This window comes from Sciurus vulgaris, assembly GCF_902686455.1.
Source record: "Sciurus vulgaris genome assembly, chromosome: 4".
NCBI classification, from domain to species: domain Eukaryota; kingdom Metazoa; phylum Chordata; class Mammalia; order Rodentia; family Sciuridae; genus Sciurus; species Sciurus vulgaris.
Window position 1 is genome coordinate 25,909,107 of NC_136464.1, and position 24,439 is coordinate 25,933,545.

Here is a 24,439-nt window from a genome sequence, read left to right on the forward strand (position 1 = left end):
GCACTTTGTAACTTTGTGGGATGAAAAGTGAACCTGGAATATTGGGGAAATCTAGCACAGTTGTTCATGTTATTGATTTTGAGGTCTTACTGGCTTGACCTGCAGAATTACTTGATTCACTATAACCCAAGTGCCCAGTTTCTAAAATAAAGATGATAATACCTAGTGCTCTGAGGATTTAATGAGACAGTCTAGTATGTGATACCCAGTATATAATAAATATCCATTGGTTATTTTTATTTTATTTTCAAAGGTGTTCTGTAAATATTTGATCAAGTAAGTCTAATAATGTTCAGGGAAATCTCAAGACTGACATAATCTCATTCAACTGGGTATCTAAAGTAAGAATATGAAACAGAGAACAGGGAGGAAAAAAGATGAGCAAGAATTGGCTAACATTTGTACAGCACTGACCAAGAGAGAATCTGAATCTGATTGTACACTCATATATGTGTGTGTGTGTGTGTGTGTGTGTGTGTGTGTGTGTATTTTAGTTGTCAATGGACCTTTATTTTACTTATTTATATGTGGTACTGAGAATCAAACCCAGTGCCTCACACATGCTAGGCAAGTGCTCTACTACTGAGCCATAACCCCAGCTCCGTGATTGTACACTCTTAAGAGATAGGGAGAATTCATCCCTTTCCTCCAAATCTTTCAACTGTTATTTTTCTGATTCATTATTCACTATCTTAAAATTAATTTGTAGCCAGACACAGTGGCAACTGCCTGTAATCCCAGAGGCTCCGGAGACTGAGGCAGGAGAATCACAAATTCTAAGCCAGCCTCAGCAGTTTAGCAAGGCCTTAAGCAACTTAGCTAGACCCTGTCTCAAAATAAAAAATAAAATGGGCTGCGGATGTGCTCAAATGGTTAAGCACTCTTGGGTTCAATCCCTGGTACCAAAAGAAAAAAAAAATCGATAATTGAATGCTTAGATGGGAAATGCCATAAATTACAGGCCCAGGTGTGCTTTCTTAACTATTCACTAGAAAGATGTTTTATCTCATTGTGAACAAAATTTTGATGCAAACGTTAATCTTGTGACTCAGGTGCTGGACACTGGATCCATCTGTACTGCTGAAGCCCAGATACTGGATCCCACAAAACTACAGCCGCCCTCTCCCTTCTTTGTCTCTTAAATTCCAAAAGGTCTATAAAAAAAAAAAAAAAAAAAAAAAAAAAAAGGGGGCTTGGGACATAGCTCAGTTGGTAGAGTGCTTGCCTTGCAAGCACAAGGCCCTGGGTTCGATCCCCAGCACCCCCAAAAAAAAATTGTTGGGGGTGGGGGGCAGCCCGAAGGCACATGCCTATAATCCCAGTAGCACCTCTGGAGCCTGAGGCAGGAGAATCCCAAGTTCAAAGCCAGCCTCAGCAATTTAGCAAGGCCCTAAGCAATTCAGTGAGATCCTGTCTCTAAATAAAATACAAAATAGGGCTGAGGATGTGACTCAGTGGTCGAGTGCGCTGAGTACAAAAAAAAAAATTCCAAAAGATCTGTGTTGGGACTTCATCTGAGGCTACTTACTCCAAGTATAATTATTTTTGTGTTACATCAAAACAGGAATGTTTATTGAATGCCTGCAAGACCCACTTTTATGTTTTTATTTTTTCTCTTTCCCTTTCTTTCTGCTCCTTACTCCCATACTCCTCTTTTCTTGGAAGTCTGGTATCAGTCTGGATCCCATTCCTTCATAGGAGAGCATCTCTTTCTTGATGTTTCCCTTATTCTGATTTTCTTTTGTTTCATTCTTTTTTTTTTTTTCCAGATTCTTTTTTTTTTTTAGCACTTTTTTTTTTATTGTAAACAAATGGGATACATGTTGTTTCTCTGTTTGTACATGGCGTAAAGGCATACCATTTGTGTAATCATAAATTTACATAGGGTATTGTTGTTTGATTCAGTCTGTTATTTTTTCCCTTCCCCCCACTCCTCCCACCCCTCTTTTCCCTCTACACAGTCCTTCCTTCCTCCATTCTTGCCCCCCTCCCTAACCCTAACTCTAACCCTAACACTAGCCCCTCCCTCCCCCCATTTTTTGTTTCATTCTTAAGTATCTAAGATTAGTTATTTCCTTTCTGCTGTTATTGGTCCTTTATGCACCCTTCAACCTGAGATTTTTTTTCCTCTAAATCTGGAAATTTAGCAATCTTACCTACCAATACTTTTTCCCTTCTATTTCCCCTTCTTCTAGTTTTCTCACTGTTTAGGTATTGACACTGATAGTTCTAACCTTGAGATCGGATGACTTTTCTTTTTATGGTACTGGATATTGAACCCGGAACACTCTGCCACTGAACTACAACCCTAGCCCCTTTTACATTTTATTTATTTTCTTGATAAATTACCCTGGCTGGCTGACTCCTCCTGCCTCAGTCTCCCAAATCACTGGAATCATAAGCAAGTGCTACTGGGCAAGGTCAGTTTACTTTCATATTTTCCAATGCCTCCTTGGAGAGTTCCTCTACCTGATTTTTCAATACAGTAATGTATTTTTGGCCTAGATCCACATTGCTTCATAACCCATTTATTTAGTTATGTACAACTCTTAACGTTTTTTCATAGTATTTTGACTTGGTTCTTCATGATTTATTTTTCCTGCTTCATGTAACCCATTAGAGTGATTTTATTCCCCCTCATGGACATTTGGCAATGTCTAGAGACATTTCTGGCTGTCACAACTCAGAATGGGGCATACTGTTGGCATGGAGCAGGTAGAAGTCCGGAGCTGCTAAATATACTAGAACACATGGAAGTATGCCCCCATATGCACCTCGGCCACAGCCTAGAATTATATGGCCCAAAATATCAACCTTGCCAACATGAACTCTTCTATCTGAGGCTAGGGATTATCGTATTTAAATTATTTTCCATTTGATGCAATTCTCTTTCATCTAGTTCCGTTTTCTCCCTTTAATGGGAGTTGTACTTCCTTCTGTCTCTCATAATTTTTCTCCATGAATTTACATTGCCAAGGAGATATTAGCTTTCTTGGCTGAACCTCTGGCATTACCACCTACATTCCATCACACCCTTTTCACCAACATACATAGAAACGCAAGGACTCACTTGTGTGCACATATGCACACACATGCTTCAGAAACTTTCCTGTAATCACTCTCTACCCTAGACATTCCTCTTCCCAAAGTAAGATGGTGAAGAGACAAACACAAATAAAAATGTTTTCCCCAGACTCCTATCTGCGGCCCTCTCACCTGTTATACACACACACAATTGGGTTTTCACAGCGTTGAGATCTATCCATTTCTGTGCTGTCTGCAGGTTTGGATGTGACAGAGGAGCCAGCCACCAACACATGACTGATACATATTTAAGATCGTATTTAAGAGCTGGACTTGGTGATGTATACCTGTAATCCCAGTGATTTGGGAGGCTGGGGCAAAAGGATCGCAAATTCAAGGCCAGCCTCAGCAACTTAGTGAAGACCTAAGCAACTTAGTAAGACCCTGTCTCTAAATAAAACACAAAAAGGGCTGGGGATTGGCTCAGTGGTTAAGCAACCCTGGGTTCAATCCCTGATACAAAAAAAAAAAAAAAGAATTGTGTCTAAACCAGCCATGCTCACACACACCTGTAATCCCAGCAACTCCAGGGACTGAAACAGGAGAATGGCAAGTTCAAAACCAGCCTCAGCAATTTAGCGAGACTCTAAGCAGCCTAGCAAGGCCCTGTTTCAAAATACAAAATAGAGGGCTGGGGTTGTGGCTTGACAATAGAGTGCTTGGGTGAGGCGCTAGGTTCAATCCTCAGCACCACATAAACATAAATAAATAAATAAAATAAAATAAAAGGTATTTTTTAAAATACTAAATAAAAAGGGCTAGGGATATGATTCAGTGGTTAAATGCCCCTGGGTTAAATCTCTGGGAGGCAGGGGAGGATTGTGTCTAGTTCCAAACTGAGATTCAACATTTGCTGAGCACATACTGTATTCAAAAGTTTGCCATGCTATAGTGTCTGATAATAATAATCAGAAGAGACTCTACTAAAATGCTGTTTGCCCTAGGTTAATTTTTCTGATCTGACAGACATGATCAAAAAGTAAATCCAGGGACTGGGGCTGTAGCTCAGTAGAAAAGCGCTTGCGGGCTGGGGAGATAGCTCAGTCGGTAGAGTGCTTGCCTTGCAAACACAAAGCCCTGGGCTCGATTCCCAGCACCGCAAAAAAAAAAAAAAAAAAAAAAAAAAAAAAGCGCTTGCTGAGCACGTTCGAAGCATTGGGTTCCAGTCTCAGCACCACATTAAAAATAAAATAAAGGCATTCTGTCCATCTACAACTACAAAAAAATTTTTCTTTTAAAAAGTAAATCTAAATCTAGATTCTGAGATATGTACAGGCAAGTAAAGACTATTAATGCTTACTTACCTAACCTTGCTGGACTCAACACTGTTAGGACCTCTGGTAACTATGCTTCTGATCCTACTGCTCAGCCCTGGTCTTTTTAATCTAATAAAGTCTGTATCTTCCCATTTGTTTACAATAAAAATGAATTTAAAAAATAAAAATTAAAAAATAAAGTTTGTATCTTCCAGATTACAACAATTCCACAATAAGAGGACGGCAAAACAAGAATTTCAACCCATCCCTGCAATTGAGACCCATGTGTATCTCCCTTAGAACAGTCAGGATGAGACTTTTGATCCCTGATTCGGCAGGGTCATCGCCCCTTGCTAGCCCAAGGAAGCCATAGAAGCCAGATGTTCACCCCTCAACAACCCTTAAAATTAAGGGATCAAAGTCTTGTGTGTCTGTGTGTCTGTGTGTGTGTGTAGGGGGGTAAGATTGAAATTTAGGATAGAGAGAAATACTGAATCTTAATGGAGACGCCAAAAAGCTTTGGATGCAGAAAGCACAGTTGTAAATCTTGAGCAACATATCCTTGGCCTATGTCCTTGTAAAATAAGGAAAATATGCAAGGGAGGGAAAACTGATGTGAAATTGTGCAGCTCTACCCTGGATCCACCTCCAGTCCAGTCCCTAATGTAGTCTTTCTATAAATATTGGACCCCCAGCCCCAGGCAGAGCTTCTCACTCTTGAGATAGTCCATACTCTCTCTTGAATGTGTATCTACCTTCCAAAATAAACCTCTGTCTTTGCCTTTAAAATAAAAACGTTTGCCATGCTAATGGGGACTCCTTGGGAAGGTGGGGTGCAAAGGGCTAAGACTGAGAGAGGCTGAAACATATCCACCAACTATAAGTAGGGAGAACAGAATTAAACTGGGGTCGAGTCCTAAGAAAAATTGTCTATCCTGTTCAAAAGTTCCCACTCTTCTCCTAAGGTGATGTGAAGCCACTGGAGCATTTTCAGTTAAGGAAGGTGTTTTAGTCAGCTGTTCACTGCTGTGACTAAATGACGACCAGCACAACTGTAAAGGAGGAAAGTTTATTTGAGGGCTCTGAGGTCTTAGTCCATAGAAGGCTGGCTCCGTTCCTTGGGGCTCAAGGTGAGGTTGAACGGTGGGAGAGGGTGGTGGAGGGAAGCAGCTTACATCATGGTGATCTGGAAAGGAGTGGAGGGGGAGGGGAAGGGGGAGAGAGAGAGGGAGAGGGGAAACTGTACAAAATATATTCTCCATAGCCACACCCCAAATGAACCACTCCCTCCAGCCACACTCTACCTGCTTCCAGTTACCACTCAGTTAATCCCTTCAGGGAATTAATCCACTGATTAGGTTAAGACTCTCAAAACCCAATCATTTCTCCTCTGAACCTTCTGACATGTGAGCTTTTGGGGGACACCTCACTTCCAAGCCATAACAGAAGGGGATAGCAGATTTATGGCTTTATAGCAGAATGAATTGTAAAGAAGCAAGATTAGAAGTCCAGGGAGCAGGGGTTGTATGTAGCTCAGTGGTGGAGTGTTTGCACGTATGAGGCACTGGGTTCAATCCTCAGCACCACATAAAAATGAATAAAATAAAGGCATTGTGTCCATCTACAACTAAAAATATTTTTTAAAAAGAAGTACTGATGTGTTGAATATGAGTGGTAAGATGAAAGTAGACATGCTTGATTTGTTCAATATTTTAGGAAAAAAACAATGTGTTTTACCTTTAAGTCAGATGTTTATCACATTAAGTATAATGATATCTTTATCAATGCTTTTAGCAAATTAGGGAAATTCCTTTCTAATTCTGGTTTTCTGAGACTCCCCACCTCACTTCCCACCCCAAACCCCCTGCCTTTTGTACTAGGAATGGAATGCAGGGGCACTTTACCACTGAGCCACACACCCAGCCCATGTTTATTTATTATTTATTTATTTATTTATTTATTTATTTACTATCTATCTATCTAATTTTGAGACAGGTTCTCACTAAGTTGCTTAGGGCCTCACTAAATTGCAGAGGCTGTCCTCAAACTTGCGATCCTATTGGCTCAGACTCACTAGTTGCTGAAATTACAGTCTTGTGGCACTGCACTCCCACATTTGAGACTTTTTGATCAAGAATAAGTGAGTTTGCAAAGGTCGAATGTTTTCTCTGCTAAGCAAATGCTGATCCATAGTGGGGGATGGGTAGGGAAGAATGAAGGAAATTTGGATTGTACAGAGGGGAGTAAGGGGAGGGGTGGGGCGGGTGCGGATGGGAAGGATAGTGGATTGAGGTGGACATTATTACTCTAGATACATGCATGAAAAAAATTTTAATAAATTAATTAACTTAGTTTAATTAAAAAGTGAATTAAAAAAAAAAAAAAAAAGAATAGGTGAGTTTGATCGGGCCTGGTGGTGCACATCTGTAATTCCCAGAGTCTCAGGAGGATGAGGCAGGAGGATGGAGAGTTCAAAGCCAGCTTCAGCAATTTAGCAAGGCCCTAAGCAACTCAGTGAGACCCTCTCTCTAAATAAAATACAAAATAGGGCTGGGGATGTGGTTCAGTGATCGAGTGCCCCCGAGTTCAATCCCTCGTACCAAAAAAATAAAATAAAATTAATAATAATAATAATAATAGATGAATTTGGGCTGGAGCTGTGGCTCAGGGGCAGAGCACTTGTCTAGAATGTGTGAGGCGCTGGGTTCGGTCCTTAGCACCACATAAAAGTAAACAAAAAAAAAAAAAAAATGAAGGCATGATGTTCATCCACAATTATAAAAAAATTAAAAAAAAAAAAAAAGAATAGATGAGTTTGAAGTTGTCAAGTTTTTCCTGCATCTTTGGTTTTTGTTGTTTGTTTGTTTTGTCTGTTTTTTAGTGGTGCTGGGGATTGAAGCTGGCAATGCTCTACTGTTCCGAAAGCTTGGTTCTTGTTCCTGATGCCAACCCAGTAAAGAGAATGCAGTTTTGAGAAAAAGGAAAAAGAAGTAATATTGCTTTGCTAGCAAAGGAGAAACACAGGGGACTCCTATCCTATCCAGAGGTTGTGATTCTGCCCATCAGGGGGAACAGAAGGCTTTTAAAAAGGAAATTCAAAGACTACATTTCATGAGTTCTCTGTTGGTAGTTGTAATTCACTTGTTAATTTGGAAGACAGTCATTTCTGAGATCCTCTGGTGCCATCCCCAAAGTCTGAATTACTTCATTCCCATGGTGGGTGTGTGCTCAAGGTCAGAAAAGTCTGCCTTGGATGGCGAAGAAAGGTAACCCTGTTTCCTCTGAGATTAGGGAGGGGGAGAGATTAGGGAGGAAGTGTAAAAGAGGAAAAAAATAAAACAGATCATTTTAAAAATAAGTCACAGTAGCAGGGCAGCAAGGGCTATATTCAAGGCATAAAGTGGACCACTGTTAGGCTACCACTAAACTACATCCCTAGCCTGTTTTATTTTTTGATATTTATATGGGACAGAGTCTTGCTAAATTGTTGAGGCTGGCCTCAAACTTGCAATCCTCCTACCTCAGCCTCTGGGATTCAGATATATGCCACCACAAGAAGCACATCTTTGGTCTTTTAATATCATAGATTATGTTAGTTAATTTTTTTTCAATGCTGGGGATTAACACAAGACCTTGCACATGCTAGACAAGTACCCTATCACTGAACTACATCCCCAGCACCACCACCCCCTTTTTTTTTTAACTTATTTTGAGACAGGTTCTCACTAAGTTGTCTTGAACTTTAGATCCTCCTGCCGCAACCTCTCCAGTAGCTTCAATTACAGTTGTGCATCACCATACCTTACAAAGTAATTACTTTTTTTAATATTAGATAAGATTTGTGGGGCTGGGGAGACAGCTCATTTGGTAGAGTGCTAGGCTTGTAAGCACAAGGCCCTGGGTTTGATCCCCAGCACTCAAAAAAAAAAAAAAAAGATTTGCATAACTCTGTTGGATATTATGTAATAATATATGATATTCTTTTCCATTTTTTTCTTTTGTTGAGGGTCTTTACATTGATGTTCATGAGGAATATTAGTCTATAATTTGTTTCTTTTCTAGTCTCTTCTGTTATTTTGTCTTCCAGTTCACTGAATCTTTCCTCTGTGCTATCTATTCTGCTCCTGCACCCACTCACTGAGCTATTTATTTCAATTATTGTATTTTTCTCTTCTTTATATCTTCTTTCTTTAGGCTTTCTATTTTTTCATTTGGCTCATGTATATTTTTATTTTATATTTTTACAGTTTGGGCAGCCCGGAGGTACTCTATCACTGAGTTACATCCCCAACTCTTTTTTACTTATATTGAGACAGGATTTTTTTGTTTTTGTCTTTGTACCAGAGATTGAACTCAAGGGAGTTTAAACAACAAACCACATCTCCAGCCCTTTTTAAAATTTTATTTAGAGACAGCTTCTCACTGAGTTGCTTAGGTCCTCACTAAATTACTGAGGCTGACTTTGAACTCATGATCCTCCTGTCCCAACCCCAGAACCACTGGGATTACAGGCACCCAACTCTTTTTTTTTTTTTTTTTTTTAACTGTTGATGGACCTTTATTTTATTTATTTATTTATATGTAGGACTGATAATCAAACCCAGTGTCACACATATGCTAGGCAATCACTCTATCACTGAGCCACAACCCCAGCCCCTGCACCCCGCCCTTGAGGCAGGGTCTTGATAAATTGCCTAGGCTGGCCTTGAACATGAGAACTCTTGCCTCAGTCCCCTGAGTCACAGGGATTACAGGTATGTGCTACCACTCCCAGCAGCTTCAGGTGGTATATTCATAATTACTTGTTGAAGCATTTTTATCATGGTTGCTTAAAAATGTTGTCAAAGTTCTAACATTTCTGTCATCTGTGTTGGCATCTATTGTCTTTTTTTTTTTTTTTTTTCATTTGAGATAATCCTGGTTCTCAGTATGACAAGTGATTTTTTTATGTAAACCTGCACATTTCCATATTATGTCATGAAATCTGGAGCTTATTAATTTAGTATTTAGCTCTCTTTCTTTGGATATCATTCTATCAGGGCAAGCAGAAGGAGGGATGCCACTGCCTCATCATGGACTGTGGTAAATAAAAGTCCACATTTTCTACTTGACTTGGACCAATTTCAATAGTAACTTGCTACAGAAGACTGAGACTGGGAGTTCCATCTCCTTGTGTGTTAACACTGACCATGAGTCAGGACACTTGTTATTGGCTGTCGGAGATATAAGTTCCAACTCCCTTTTTGGTCTCTGACACTTCTCTGGCAGGAGTGGCAGGCACCACATAACAATGCCATGAGGAGAGAAGTATAGGTTTCCTGCTTAGTCTTTACTGATGGGAATGAGGTTGAGAGCCACACTTTTTTTCTGCAGTGTTTGGAGTAGAATGATTATCATCTGAAATTTCCATCTTAGTAGGGTCTTCCTTTCTTGATTGTTTGGCTAAAAAGAACAGGCTGGGTTTGGTTTTTTGTTTTATTTTGTTTTTTGTTTGTGTCCCAAGGAATTGGTGGGTCACTAACTTCTTCAGCTCAAAGTCTGATATATGTGGTGGGGGAAGCAAATTTGGGTAATTCAGTACTGTGCTATTCTTGTCATATTAGCTTTTAGCCATCTGTCATTTTCTTTCCACCTTTTAGAGTCTTCTTACATCCATTTTGTACATAATATCCAGGTTTTAGTTGTAGTTAGTGATAAGAATAGGGAAAAGTATTTCTATTCCATCTTCCCAGAAAGAGAAAGCCCCCATTCAGTGATTTTTAAAAATTTTCTGTTATTGTTATTTTCAATTCTAAATTTCTATTTTTTTAAACATCTTCTACTTTTCTGTGAGATTTTCTATATTTCAGTTTGTTTCAAGAGTGTTATACTTTATTTTGTAGAGCATTTTTATAACAGTTGCTTTGTTATAGTTAGTTCTGGAAAATCCCCCAAATGCTCATGTGCTAAAAACTTGGTCCCCAATGCAGCAATGTTTAGAGAATATTCAATAACACTTAGGAAGTTATTGAGTCATAAAAACTCTGATTTCATCAGTGGACTAATACATTGATGGGTTCATAATTGGATAGACTATTGGGATGTGGTGGAAACTAGGAGGTGGGGCCTAGTTGGAGGAGGGAGATCACTGGGGGTACACCCTGAGAGGGTTTATCTCCCTCTTACTCTCGCTCTCCCTCTCCCTCTCCCTCTCCATTAAATTTATATATTAATGAAGAGCTATATGCAGTGGAACTTTTTATCAGAGATGGATGTTGCAATTTTTTTTCTAACAGTTTTTTCATTGTCTTTTGATAGCGTTTATATTTTTTGCCCTGTTTTTTATGAAATCAAATGTATTAATTTTTTATTGCATCTGGATTTAGAATTATAGATAGACTGTCTTTCCTTTCAACCATGTTAAAGAGAGCTTTACCCATGTTTTCGTCTAGAGCCTATAAGGTTTATTCCTTTGTAATTAAATCTCTAATCAGGGCTGGGGAGATGGCTCAGTTGGTAGAGCACTTGCCTTGTAAGTATAAGGCCCTGGGTTCAATCCCCAGCACTGCAAAGAAAAAAAAGAAAAAGAAATTCTAATCAATCTCAGCTTTAATTTTGCATATGATAAGAATTATGGCTCTAACTTTATCTTTTGCAAAAGTATTTCATAAAGTCCACACCACCTAAAATTTAGCAATTCACTAAAATTACTCACAAGACTCAGTAGCAGGTTATACCCCACCAAGAGGTTTATTACAGCAATGGATACAAAACAAAAGCAGCAGAGAATATACTGGCAGAGGGGCAGATATAGCTTGTGTCTTTCTTATCCAGGGCCACAGAGGACATGCTTTCTTTCTAGCAGCCAATCATAGGGGCATATGTGGTATGTTTGAGTTCTAGGGTCTCAGAATTTTATGCGGGCCTAGTCATATGGGAGACATATCCTGCTACACAACCAGCCATAGCAACCAAAACTCAAGTCTTCAACACAAAACCAGGTGCATGCACATCATAAATCCTGATGTTTGTACAAAGCAATTTGACAGGCTGGCACAGCATGGTCTGTTGCTCCAGGTGCACACAAGAAAATCATCAATTACTGACATTAAAAAAAATGTTAAAGGCTGTATTGCCAGAGGTTGACCAAAGGTAAATCATAGTTCTAAGTTCCCCGAACGAGGAAAAGAGTAATTAATTAAATCTGCTATTTTAACTCTTTCCTCACAAAACAGTTAACCATTCTTCCTGAGCACTTTTATGAAAACGTCTATATTTGCCTCAATGATTTGAAATGTCATCTTTATCATATACTGAAGTTGCATACGTACTTGTGTTATAAAGCTGGGGCCTTCTAGGAAACTGAGGCAGTGTGAAAGCCCCCTTCAAGCCCCGATTCTTGTGATCAAGTCAGAAAGATTTCCGATATGTCATTTAGAGTAACAGAAATGAGTTTATTGAAGGGATAGGAAAGGGCAAAGGGACACTCTCAAGAGATAGAGTGGTTTCTGTCAGAGAGAAGAGAGGGACAATAAAACTGCAGTTCAGCTTTATTGGGGATCTCACAGGAGTTACCAGAAAGTCCCCACTCAGGTACACTTCTTGATTTTTTTTTTTTTTTCTTGCTTGTTTGTTTTTGTTTTTTGTTTTGTACTGGGGATTGACCCCAAGGGCACTTAAGTACTAAGCCACATTCTCAGCCCTTTTTTGTATTTTATTTAGAAACAGGGTCTCACTGAGTAGTTGCTTAGGACCTCGCTAAGTTGCTGAGACTGGCTTTGAACTTGTGATCCTCCTGCCTCAGCCTCCTGAGTTGCTGGGATTACAGGCCTGTGCCACTGGCCACCCTGCCCTACCTCTTGATTTTGACTGACAGCAAGAAGACATCAGACTTTCAAGTACCCACTGTCATGGCAATGCTAGGAAACCTCAGCCCATTTGAAATTCCAAGGAGTATTTATGGCTTTCTTTATTCCCCAAACAACCCATCATTTTTGTCATTGACCTGCTTTCATCATGGACAAGTGAGTTATCTTCCATTAAGATTTTTGGTACCCAGAAGTCTACTATGCTTCACAGTCAACCAATCTCCTCTAGCTCTAAAGGTGTTTTAGTATTGAATTAGTGTAAGATTCTTCCATAATAACTATCAGATAAGACTTTGTTTGAATTGTCCATTTTCTAATGACACGAGTCAAAAAATAAATATTGATGTTTTGCTTTTTCTATAGCATCTTTCTGTCTAAACAGGATAATCATGATATTCATAACAATTGGTTGTGCTAGATTAGTTTTTACACCATTCTGCTAACAAGTTAGCATTCAAAGTGAGAGTGAGGTTCTGGCTCAATTCTAGGATAAGACTCAATTCTGTGCCTTGTTAAAGTTTAAAGATCCCAGAGAAAGCCCAAAATATACTTGTAATACACCTCTAGTCATTCCTCCATATCTGCAGGGATTGATCCCAGAATCCCTATTGGATACCAAAATCTGAGGAAACTCAAGTCCCTTATATAAAATGTTGTAGTATTTGCAGAATATATTCAAATCCTTCTATGTGCTTTAAATAATCTCTAGATTACTTATAATACCTACTATAGCATAAATGCTATATAAATATTTGTTATACTATATTGTTTAGGGAATAGTGGCAAGAGAAGAAATATGTACATGTTCAGTATAGATATGGTTTTCCTCCCAGTGCTGGGAATTGAACTCAGAGTTTGAATTAAAGACCTTGCTCTGCTAGGTAGGTGCAATACTGCTGAACTGTGTCCCTAGTCCAAAATACAAATTTAAAAAATATATTTTTAATCCAAGGTTGATTGAATCCCCAGATACAGAACCTACAGATATGATATGGAGGGGCCAATTTGTGTGTGTGTGTGTGTGTGTGTGTGTGTGTGTGTCTGTATAGAAAGAGAGAGAGAAGGCAAGAGAGGGAGGGAGAGAAATAGGAGAGATGTTTATATTAAGGAATGTCCTTGTAAAAATGTGGAAGTTGGCTAGGCAAGTTTCAAATCTGTAAGGCATGCCAACATACTGGAAACTCCTAGACAGGAACTGATGCTGCAGTCCATGGGAAGAATTTATTCTTCCTCAGGAAAACCTCATATTTGCTTTTAAGGCCTTAAAAGCAGCTGATTAGATTGTGTTTGCCCAGAACATAGAGGATAATTTTTTTGTTGTTAAAGTCAACTGACCATCTTAAAAATACCTTTACAGCAACACCCAGATTAGTATTTGAATAATGTAGATCCGACATTATTATTTTGAGAAGTTAGAAGTATGACTTTAACTTATAGTGAGGCTCTTGAATACTTAGGCTTTGTAAGTATTGTATCTTCTTTGCATATACCTGACTCTTTCAATTTGTCTTTCCCTTCAACCAAGTTTTTGAATCCATAGTCTAGTTCCCATTCCCAGTCCTCTGGAATCTACACCCCTTCAATGCAGGAGACATTTCCTTCTTAATCTTCATTAGACTTTGGGTCTGCAGAGGGGCAGGTGGGATCTGGTGCAGGAGTAGGAAGTATACCCAGTCTGGTTCAATTTTCTTCAAGGAAGAACAGCAACATGATTTTTTCACCAGTTCCCTGGGAAGTAGGGACACCACTCCCAAATTAACTACAATTTAATTTCAGTAACAACATATTTTCACACAACTGTGATCTTGCCCGCTCGCCCCCAGCATTGTTAAATTAAGGAGCATTTAACTTCCTGAAACTGGCTGACTTGCAGACATTCTGACATTAACAGGCATTATCTTAGCAAGGATAAAGTAAGTCAACTCCAAATCTCTCTTATAATGAAATCAGAGGGTGGGGAGTGGAGAAGGGGATCTGTGTGGGTAGGTCTCCGTTTCTGTCATAGAAGCCCCTCAATAAATGTTCGTTAATCTAATACAGTTAACTTTTCATTATGTGATAGAGTATCATGATAGAGTATCATGGCCAACCTTCCAGTGGTGGTTAGGTTTCCGTCCTGTGGCAATACAATATATAATTCCTTAAAACAAATAAACTTACATATTTCAAAATAGAAATTTCCAGGCTCGCCAACAGAAATAAGCTTGGGTAGATATAATTTGCCACAGAAGAAAAACGTAATTGGCTTTCGAACTGAAACCATCTTCATTCGTAATGCAACATCATTGGGCATTTAGTTCAGTGTTCTGCGTAAATCGATGCCAAGACTTGAAACTGAGGCAGTTTAGCCATTTCAAACGCAAAGCTGGGTGAGGGTCCTTTAAGATGCAACCGTCGAGCTCCGCCCCACACACCTGAGCTGTCCGGCTTCACCTTGGCCTAGGTGAACCACATTTCCCAGCGTCCCCTGCAGGCCTCCCGCGCCTGCGCACTGTCAGCGAAGGGGTCCGATCGAACTCCCGCGCTCTCCCGCCGCCTCGCTATCCAGGGTTGAATTTCGCCGGGGCCATGGAGGGGGTCGCGGCGGTCACGGCTGGCAACGCGGGCGCTGCCACGGCGGAGGGAGCCGCAGCCATGCCGCCCCCGCCTCCCGCCTCCCCACCCGCCCTCACCCCGGCGCCGGCGGCCGGCGAGGAGGGCCCGGCGTCTCTGCCTGAGGCGGGGACTCCAGGCTGCTCCGGCTCGCGGCCCCCTGAGCTGGAGCCCGAGCGCATCCTGGGCCGCTTGAGGGGCCGCTTCGAGGACGACGACGAGGAGCTGGAAGAGGATGAGGAGTTGGAGGAGGAAGAGGAGGAGGAGGAGGAAGAGCTGAGCCACTTCTCGCTGAGGCTGGAGGGGGGCCGGCCGGACTCTGAGGACGAGGAGGAGGTATTTATGGCCCCCGCTTGATCTTGCGGGGCCAGCGTGGCCTCTGGGACCTAGCTGGCCCTCGCCGGTCCGCCCGGGGCCGACTCCGGCTCTGCTACAGTCCTCGGCACTCGTGTGTACCTCGAGCCCTCCTCACCCTGCCTGCCCAGGCGTGTGGCGGGGACAGGCCTCTGACCCGGCCCGATTCCCTGCCGACTTGTTTTGTGAGGTCTCTGCAGGTCGCTCAGGTCCTCTGGGTTCCAGTCATTCATTCGGCAAATAATTATTGCGGCTACTGCTTGACCGGCGGGTTAGACGCCTGGAGTACCGCGCCCCTGCCCTCCACTGGTTTACAGTCGCACCCGGATTATAGCCACTTTCAATTAATTCTGTAAACGAAGAGCTGTTTTCGTTTTTTTTTGTTTTGTTTTTAACGTAGCATATTCTTCATCAAGTTAGGAAATGCAACTGACCAAATTATTAAACTTGTTCGCCAATATGTGGAATGTTTTGCCCATTTTCTAAGTGATGTATAAAGAGGCCTCTCACTGCTAGTATACAGTATTTTCAAGAAAATGAGATCCCTCTGAAACCTTGCTTTACATTGTATCATTGTAACTTTCAATAGGAGTTTGAAGGGTTAGAGGTACATGTTTCCATGTTGTAATTAAGTTTCATGCTATTTATAACAAAATTTTGAGATGCAATTTAAATTGTTTTGTTTTTGAGACTGTTCTCACTATGTTGCCCAAGCTGGCCTCCAGCTTTCATACACAAGACCTTCCTGCCTCAGCTTCCAAAGTACCTGGGAGTACAGACACAGACCACCCTGCTGGTTTCAAAATTTGAGAAGGCAGCTGGGCACAGGCCTGGAATCCCAGCTGCTGGGGAGGCTGAGGCAGGAGGATGCAAGTTAGAGGTCAACCTCAGCAAATTAGTGAGGCCCTAAGCAACTTAGTGAGACTCTGTTTTAAAAGAAAAAAAAATGAAAAGGATTGGTGATGTAAAGCAGTGGTAAAGCGGCCACTGGGTTCAATCCCCAGCACGCTCGCACACGCATTTGAGAAGGCAGGAAGATAAATGAAATTTATTTATTTTAATGTATTAAATTATGTATGTGTTTATTTGGGGAGGAAAAGAAATTGAGAAGGCAATGACTTGTATTTTAAAACTATTTCCTTTGCATTTACAGCGCCTGATTAATCTTGCTGAGTTGACACCATACATCTTGTGTTCCATTTGCAAAGGTTACTTAATAGATGCAACTACCATTACGGAATGTCTTCATACCTGTAAGCACACAGTTCACATTTCTAAGTAGCATCTTCAATTTTTGAAATGTTTTTAAAGGATCCTAATTTAAACACTTTCTTTTCAACAGTTTGTAAAAGCTGCATTGTGAGACATTTTTACTATAGCAACAGATGTCCAAAGTGCAACATAGTTGTACATCAGACACAACCACTTTACAATATAAGGTAAGAAGAATATATATGCAACAGTTGTTTTAAATGTACTTTTTCTGAAAGCTTGAAGTTGTGTAGTTGGGAATACATTTTTTTACTCCCTCAAAACTAGAAGAAAGAGAGCTATATATTCTTTTAAGAGATGTGTGTAGAGTAGAGCACTTACTATGTACCAGGCACTGTGGTATCTACTGGGATTTGGAAAGAGAGGGAGAAAAAATAGGAAAAGAAAAAGAAAAACAATCCTCTTTTCTTGAGGTTTTTGATCTCATCATGTAAGTTAATGGGGCTAGTTTAGTCTTACCATTTTCATCATACAGTATTTAGAATTTATTTTAGAAGTAATACCTGAAACAACTGGTCTCTTTAGTACAACCTTTCTGTTATAGATCATTCTGGTTTATAAAAAGTTTTCAATGAATCCTCAATTTCCTAAGAGAAGAAAAATACTAAAAGTAGATTAGTTTCATTTTCTCAGCAAATGCTATTAAGTTTTTATTACCTTGATAGAAGAGTGTTTTGCAGATGATACACAGAAGTTAAAAATATAGTCTCTGCCCTCAGGCTCACATTCTTATTGAGGGAATAACATTAAAACACAAGGAACAGTTTAAGAATCTTATGAGTTCTTGTGACTAATAAATTGAGGTTCTCCTTGGTGAGTTAGGTCTCAGGAGCTTTGAGTTCGACCTAAAAGTAACTTGCCACTGAAGAAGGAGATACCCATTCCCCTGGGAAAACACTTAACTCACTGTACAAAAATGCATTTTTCTGAATTCTGAGGTATTCTCCATCCTTTCCTTTTATTAGGTTGGACCGACAATTACAAGATATAGTGTACAAATTAGTGATCAATCTAGAGGAAAGTAAGTTTTTTTTATTACATAGTTGTGAATCCCAGCATCTCTGACTCTGCTAGTTACATTTTAAGTGTAATTTAGTTTGTGTTTTATCATTTTTTAGGAGAAAAAAAGCAAATGCATGATTTCTATAAAGAAAGAGGTCTAGAAGTACCTAAGCCTGGTAAGTTTGGGTGTATACCGTAATGTATTTATAGATTAAGAAATACTAACTTAAAATCCATGCCCTTTGAGGTACTTTTTGGGGATAGCTAGTTATTATGTGATGAGAGAGAACTGTTTTGAGGGTAGTGCTACAGTGTAACCCAATTTAATTGTTCATAAGAATATAAGAACTAGGGGGTGCAGGCCCTGAAGCTAGATTTTCTGAATTCACTCCTAGCTCTACCACTTTACTAGGTTACTTTAGCAAGTTACTTCAATGCTGCAATTTCCTCACCTTTGAATAGGAGTTATAGAAGCATTTCATTAAAAAAAAAATTCAGTAATACAAGCACTTAATACAGTGCCTGGCACATAGTAACTGCTCAAACATTAGTTTTTATGGTGCTGGTAATGTTACACACAGTATAGAAGTCAGATAGATTTGGATTCAATTCGTTTTGACTTAACGCAAATTGCTTAATCTACTAAGCTTCAGTTTTTTTATCAGTTTAAAAAAAAAAAAAAAGAAATACATGTAAAGTGCTAAGCATGAGCCCTGGCACACAGTAGTGTTAAGTGTTACCTACAAATGTGTTTGCTTTTCTGCTGAATTCTCTCTGTGGCCCTAATAAACCAGCCACACACTTCAGCCTTCCATTGTGGAGTGGGCCCTTGGCTTGCTGCTAATCTTGCTGCTTTTGACATAGTAGTTGATACTATTAATGAAAGGAATATTGAGTGCTTTATGACATTTTAGTCAACACAGTTCTAATACCACATAATTATTTTTTTGAAATATCTTAATTTATGAAATTTTTATCCTAAATCAGCTTTTTTGTTTGGCTATCAAATAGCTATTCCACAGTCAGTCCCTTCGAGCAAAGGAAGAACTAAGAAAGTCCTAGAATCAGTGTTTCGTATTCCACCTGAACTTGATATGTCTTTATTACTGGAGTTCATTGGGTGAGTACCTTAAAAGTCTATCTTTTGATCTTAACATAGAGATTTTTTAAGTCCCAACAATTATGAAGTTATTCTAAACTCAGGTGAAATCAAGTTTTTCTGATATCCTTTTAAAAATTAATTATGGAGCTGGGCACAGTGGTGCATGCCTAGAATCCCAGTGGTTTGGGAGGCTGAGGCAGGATTATCTCAACTTCAAAGCCAGCCTCAGTAATTTAGTGAGGCCCTAAGCAACTTAGCAGGACCCTGTCTCAAAATAAAAAATAAAAGAAGGGCTGGGGTGTGGCTTAGTGGTTAAGCACCCCTGGGTTCAATCCTTGGTACCAAAAATAATAATAAATATTATGGAGCTGGGTGTGATGACACACTCCTATAATCCCAGTTACTGTGAAGGCTGAGGCAGGAGGATCACAAGTTTAAGGCCATCCTCAGCAATTTAGCAAGATCATATTTCAAACAATAAAAAGGGCTAGAGATATAGTTTAGTTACAAAGTGCCCCTCTGTTTAATCCCTAGTACCTAAATAAATAAAAATAAAATAATTAAATATGGAATATTTAAGATTTAAAAAAAGGTATAAACAAATAGCACAATAACCATGGATATCTTCATCATCTGGCCTAGAAATAAACCATTAGGCCAGGTGTGGTGGCACATTCCTATAATCCCAGCAACTCTGGAGGCTGAGAAAGGCTGATTGCAAGTTCACGACCAGCCTCAGCAGCTTAGAGAGGCCTTGAGCAACTTAGACTTTTCTAAAAAGAGAGAGAGGGAGAGGGTGGAAGAGTGGAAGGGCTGGGGATGTGGCTCTGTAGTTAAGTGCCCCTGGGTTCAGTCCCTGGTACCAAAAAAAAAAAAAAAAAAGAGAGAGAGAGAGAGAAACCATTAGTAATATAGGTATGATGGCTACCTCTTCTATTCATTCCTCCCACTCAAAACTCTCAGAAATTAATAACACCTTTCCTAAAAATAGTGTTTGTCATCATTTTTTCATAGGTTCACCAAATATGTATCCTTTCTTAACGTATAGAATTGTTTTTGCCAGTTTAAAAACTTTAAATTGTATACTGTTTTTCAACCTGCCCTTTTTTTTTTTTTCACTCCATTTTGTGAATCAGCCATGTTAGAAAGTATAATTCTAGTTCATTTGTTTTCAGCAGTGTCTCATAATCCATTAAAATGAATATGTCATGATCTACCTTTTCTTGTAGTGTTGAACCGATCTTTTTTGTGCATATGTGAGATAGTTCTCTAAGGTTATAGATCCGCTGAGTCTTAGGTTGTATTTTTCCTCAATTTTATTTGATTTTGCCAAATTATTTTCAAAACTAGTTAGGTATCTTTCTAATTCAAATAAATTGCTTCAAACACTGTAGCATATGGTATATTCCTTTATAGTGCAGCTTTGTAAAACAGACTTATCATAGTCATAAAGTTGGCATGTATCAAACTGTAGTTCTCAGATACTGTACTTATATAACTCACAGAATAAAATAAAGTGCTTTTCTTAGAAATATCTGTATTTCCCAATTTGTGTCATTGGTGACTATTTTACTTCTCAGTCACTTCCTCCTTATAACTCTACGCTGCTTGTATCATTTATTTTAATATCTAGTGTATTATGTTGTATTTATCTCTTCTCCTTATCTTGTATTCTCAATTTAAAAATGCTTAAGAGGGACTGGGATTTGGGACTGTGGCTCAGTGGCAGAGCGCTTGCCCACTGCATGCAAGGCACTGGGTTCGAGTCTCAGCACCACATATAAATAAATAAATAAATAAATAAATAAATAAATAAATAAATAAACAAATAAACAAACAAATAAATAAATAAAATAAAGGTCCACTGCCAACTTAAAAAAATATGTATTAAAAATAAATAAATAAAAATGCATAAGAGGCAAGATACTTTACTTATGCCCTGCTCCACCCCTGAATCTCTTATAAGTGGTGGTTGATGATAATGAAATAAAGATCTCTGGAGGAATTAGAAGAAACCGTGTGGGCTGGGGAGATAGCTCAGTTGGTAGAGTGCTTGCCTCACAAGCCAAGGCCCTGGGTTCAATCCCCAGCACCGCAAAAAAAAAAAAAAAAATGTGTTTCAACCTAACTAGTTTAAGGAAACTAGTTAAATAAGGTATACTCATACATGAATATGTGCTATTATAATGTTTGTACTCGTGGAACAATTTCTAACATGTATTGAGTAGAAAAAAACAAAGTGTAAAAGAGCAAGGCATAGGGCTGGGGTTGTGGCTCAATGGTAGAGTGTTCACACGGCATATGTGAGGCTCTAGGTTTGATCCTCAGTACCACATAAAAATAAATAAATAAAGGTACTGTGTCCATCTACAACTAAAAGAAATATAAAAAGACCAAGGCATATATACCATATGTCCATTTGTTTATAGTGTTCTTTCTTTAAGGGTGGTGGGAAATTTGCTCTTAGGCAAGGGTGCTAGTGTGTATGATTCTATGGGTAGTATTTTTTTTTCCCTCTTGATATTGGGGATGGAACCCAGGGCCTCACCTAGGCAAATACTCTTTTACTGAGCTATGTCCCCAGACCTTTAGTTTTATTTCTAAACTGAGAATTCTAATAGCAACTCACGGGGTTTTTTGTTTGTTTGTTTGTTTGTTTTGTTATCTGTTTTTTTTTTTCGGGGGTGGGATACCGGGGATTGAACTCAGGAGCACTTGACCACTGAGCCACATCCCCAGCTCTATTTTGTATTTTATTTAGAGACAGGGTCTCACTGAGTTTCTTAGCACTTTGCTTTTGCTGCGGCTGGCTTTAAATCTGTGATCCTTCTGCTTCTAACTCCCAAGCCACTGAGATTACAGGTGTGCACCACCACACCTGGCTCAGTGTGGTTTTTTGTTTTGTTTTTTAATTTTGTGACTTATTTTATTATCAAGAACATGTTTTTAATATTATTCATTTTGATACATATCTAACTCTTTTTAGGTTTGATATTCTTATTATTTTAAAAATTTTGTTCTAATTAGTTGTATAAGACAGTAGAATGCATTTATACATTTTGATAAATCATACTCACATATGTGAAGTGTAATTTCTCATTTTTCTGATTGTACATATTGTAGGATCACATCAGTCCTGCAGTCATAGATGTACATGGGATCATAATGTCTGTTTCACTCTACTATCCTTCCTATCCCCTACTCCTCCTTCTCCCTTCACTCCCCTCTACCTAATATAAAGTAACTCTATTCTTCCACAGCGCTCCCCCCACCATTGTGAATTCTCATTTGCATATCAGAGAAAACATTTGGCCTTTGGTTTTTGGGTTTGGCTTATTTATTAGCATGATATTCTCCAATTCATCCATTTACTGGCAAATACCATAATTTCATTCTTCTTTAAAGCTGAGTAATATTCCATCACATAGATAGATATACCACATTTTTTTTATCCATTCATCTATTGAAGGGCAGGTTGGTTCCATAGTTTAGCTACTGTGAGTTGAGCTGTTATAAACATTGATGTGGCTGCCTCACTGTAGTATGCTAATTTTAAGTCCTTTGGGTGTAAACCAAGGAGTGGGATAGCTGGGTCAAATGGTGATTCCATTCCAAGTTTTCTGAGGAATCTTCATACTGCTTTCCATAATAGTTGTACCATTTTGCATTCCCACCAGCAATGTATGAGTGTACCTTTTCCCCATATCCTCACCAGCATTTATTATTGCTTGTATTCTTGATAATTGCCATTCTGATTGGAGTGAGGTGAAATCTTAGTTTTGATTTGCATTTCTCTAATTGCTAGAGATGTTGAACCATTTTTTCATATATTTGTTGATTGATTGTATTTCTTCTTCTTTTTTTTTTTTTTTTTTTTTTTTTGCAGTAGTGGGGATTGAACCCAGGGCCTTGTGCTTGCAAGACAAGCACTCTACCAACTGAGCTATATCCCCAGCCCTGTATTTCTTTTGTGAAGTGTCTGTTTAGTTCCTTAGCCCATTTATTGATTGGGTTATTTGCTTTTTTTTGGTTTTAGGTTTTTTGAGTTCTTTATATATCCTAGAGATTAATGCTTAATCTGAGGTGCATGTGGTAAAGATTTTCTCCCATTCTGTAGGCTCTCTCTTCACATTATTGTTTCTTTTGCTGAGATGAAACTTTTTAGTTTGAATCCATCCCATTTATTTTTTTTTTTTTTTTTTTTTCACTTTTCCATTGAGGTATTTTATTCATATGTATATACTACATTCCTTTAAAAAAAAAAAGAAAGAAAGAAAGAAAAGAAAAATCTATTTATTCTTGTTTTAACTTCTTGTGCTTTAGGGGTCTTGTTAAGGAAGTCAGATACTAGGCTGACAGGGTGAAGATTTGGGCCTGCTTTTTCTTCTAGGAGATGCAGGATCCCTGTTCTAGTGCTTAAGTCTTTGATCTGCTTTGAGCTGATTTTTGTGCAGGGTGAGATATAAAGGCTTAATTTCATTTTGTTACATGTGGCTTTCCATTTTTCCCAGAACCATTTGATGTTTTTGGTGCCTTTGTCTAGTATGAGATAACTGTATTTATGTGGGTTTGTCTCTGTATCTTCTGTTCTGTACCATTGTTCTATGTGTGTTTTGGTGCCAGTACCATGCTGTTTTTATTACTGTAGCTCTGCAGTTTGGTTTGAGGTCTGGTATAGTGATGCTTTCTGCTTCACTTTTCTTGCTAAGGATTGCTTTGGCTATTCTGGGTGTCTTATTTTTCCAAATAAAGTATTTTAGTTGTAAATGGACACATCACCCTTATTTATTTATTTATTTATTTTTATGTGGTGCTGAGGATTGAACCCAGCACCTCACATGTGCTAGGCAAACACTCCACAGCTGAGCTACAACCTCAGCCCCTCTTAACATGTTCTCAAGATTGAAATAATGCAGGGTCATACAAAAAGAGACTAAGCAGAGCCAGGCACGTTGGCAGACACCTATAATCCCAGTGACTTGGGAGGGTGAAGCAGGAGGATGACAAGTTTGAGGCCAGCCTCAGCAACTTAGTAAGGCTATCTCAAAATTAAAAAATAAAAAGGCTGAAGGTATAGGTCAGTGGTAAAACACCCCTGGGTTCAATTCTTAGTACCAATAAATAAGTAAAGAAAGGAAGATTGATTAATGGTCCATGGTGCTTTTATATGTACAACATGTAAATGCTAAAGAAATTGGGCTCACATGACATGAGTGTGATATGGCTAAAATTTGATGTGACTACAAGCACAGTAGTTTTTAATAAACCAGAGAGGTAATATCCCACTATATTTTGCTTTAGCCCATCTAGAGTATTGTGATCATTTCTGGGTAGGTATCACATTTTAAGAGAGATTGATAAATTAAGATGTAATCAGAATAGTAAAAGGTTTGAAAATGTATTTTATCTGGCAGTGGAAGAACAGAAATATTAGTTAGAAAAGGAGAAAGCAATGATAAATCCCTCAGGTTAGTTTCAAATCTTTAGATGATCATCACATGAAGCTGGGTGTGGTAGTGCACACCTGTAATCCCAGCGGCTCCAGAGGCCGTCGTGGGAGGATCATGAGTTCAAAGCCTGCCTCAGGAATTTAGCGAGGCCCTAAGCAAATTAGCAAGACCCTGTCTTAAAATGTAAAAACGGGCTGGTGATATGACTCAGTGTTGAGCACCCCTGGGTTCAATCCCCAGTGCCTCCCCCAAATTTTTAAAATAGAATCATCACATGAGAAAGGTTTATATAATTCATAAGAACACCAACAGACAAAACAAGGACCAGTAGTTAGGTATAGGTTACCAGGAGAAATGTGTTCAATTTAGTGCAAGCAAGACTTTCTAACAAAGTTGCCCACAAGTAGAATGGGCTCCATTGTCAGTTAAGAGACTCTGTGGAAGCCAGCATGATGGTACATGCCTGTAATCCCAGTGACT

At 39.1% G+C, this 24,439-nt stretch overlaps 1 protein-coding gene across 6 annotated transcripts in view; it reads left to right on the forward strand.

Moving 5' to 3' along the window:
• Positions 1 to 14,541: 14,541 nt before the first annotated feature.
• PCGF6 (polycomb group ring finger 6) overlaps positions 14,542 to 24,439 on the forward strand; it is a 31,515-nt gene continuing 21,617 nt past the window's right edge. Inside the window, exons 1-6 of one of the 6 annotated variants that reach the window (XM_079136351.1) lie at positions 14,542 to 15,115; positions 16,287 to 16,386; positions 16,476 to 16,572; positions 17,371 to 17,426; positions 17,524 to 17,583; positions 18,419 to 18,527. In XM_079136351.1, coding sequence (XP_078992477.1) covers positions 14,756 to 15,115; positions 16,287 to 16,386; positions 16,476 to 16,572; positions 17,371 to 17,426; positions 17,524 to 17,583; positions 18,419 to 18,527 — 782 coding nt within the window. In that variant the 5' untranslated portion in view covers positions 14,542 to 14,755. The remainder of the gene's footprint in view (positions 15,116 to 16,286; positions 16,387 to 16,475; positions 16,573 to 17,370; positions 17,427 to 17,523; positions 17,584 to 18,418; positions 18,528 to 24,439) is intronic. The other 5 variants (XM_079136353.1, XM_079136348.1, XM_079136350.1 and 2 more) reach the window with 5 other exon arrangements.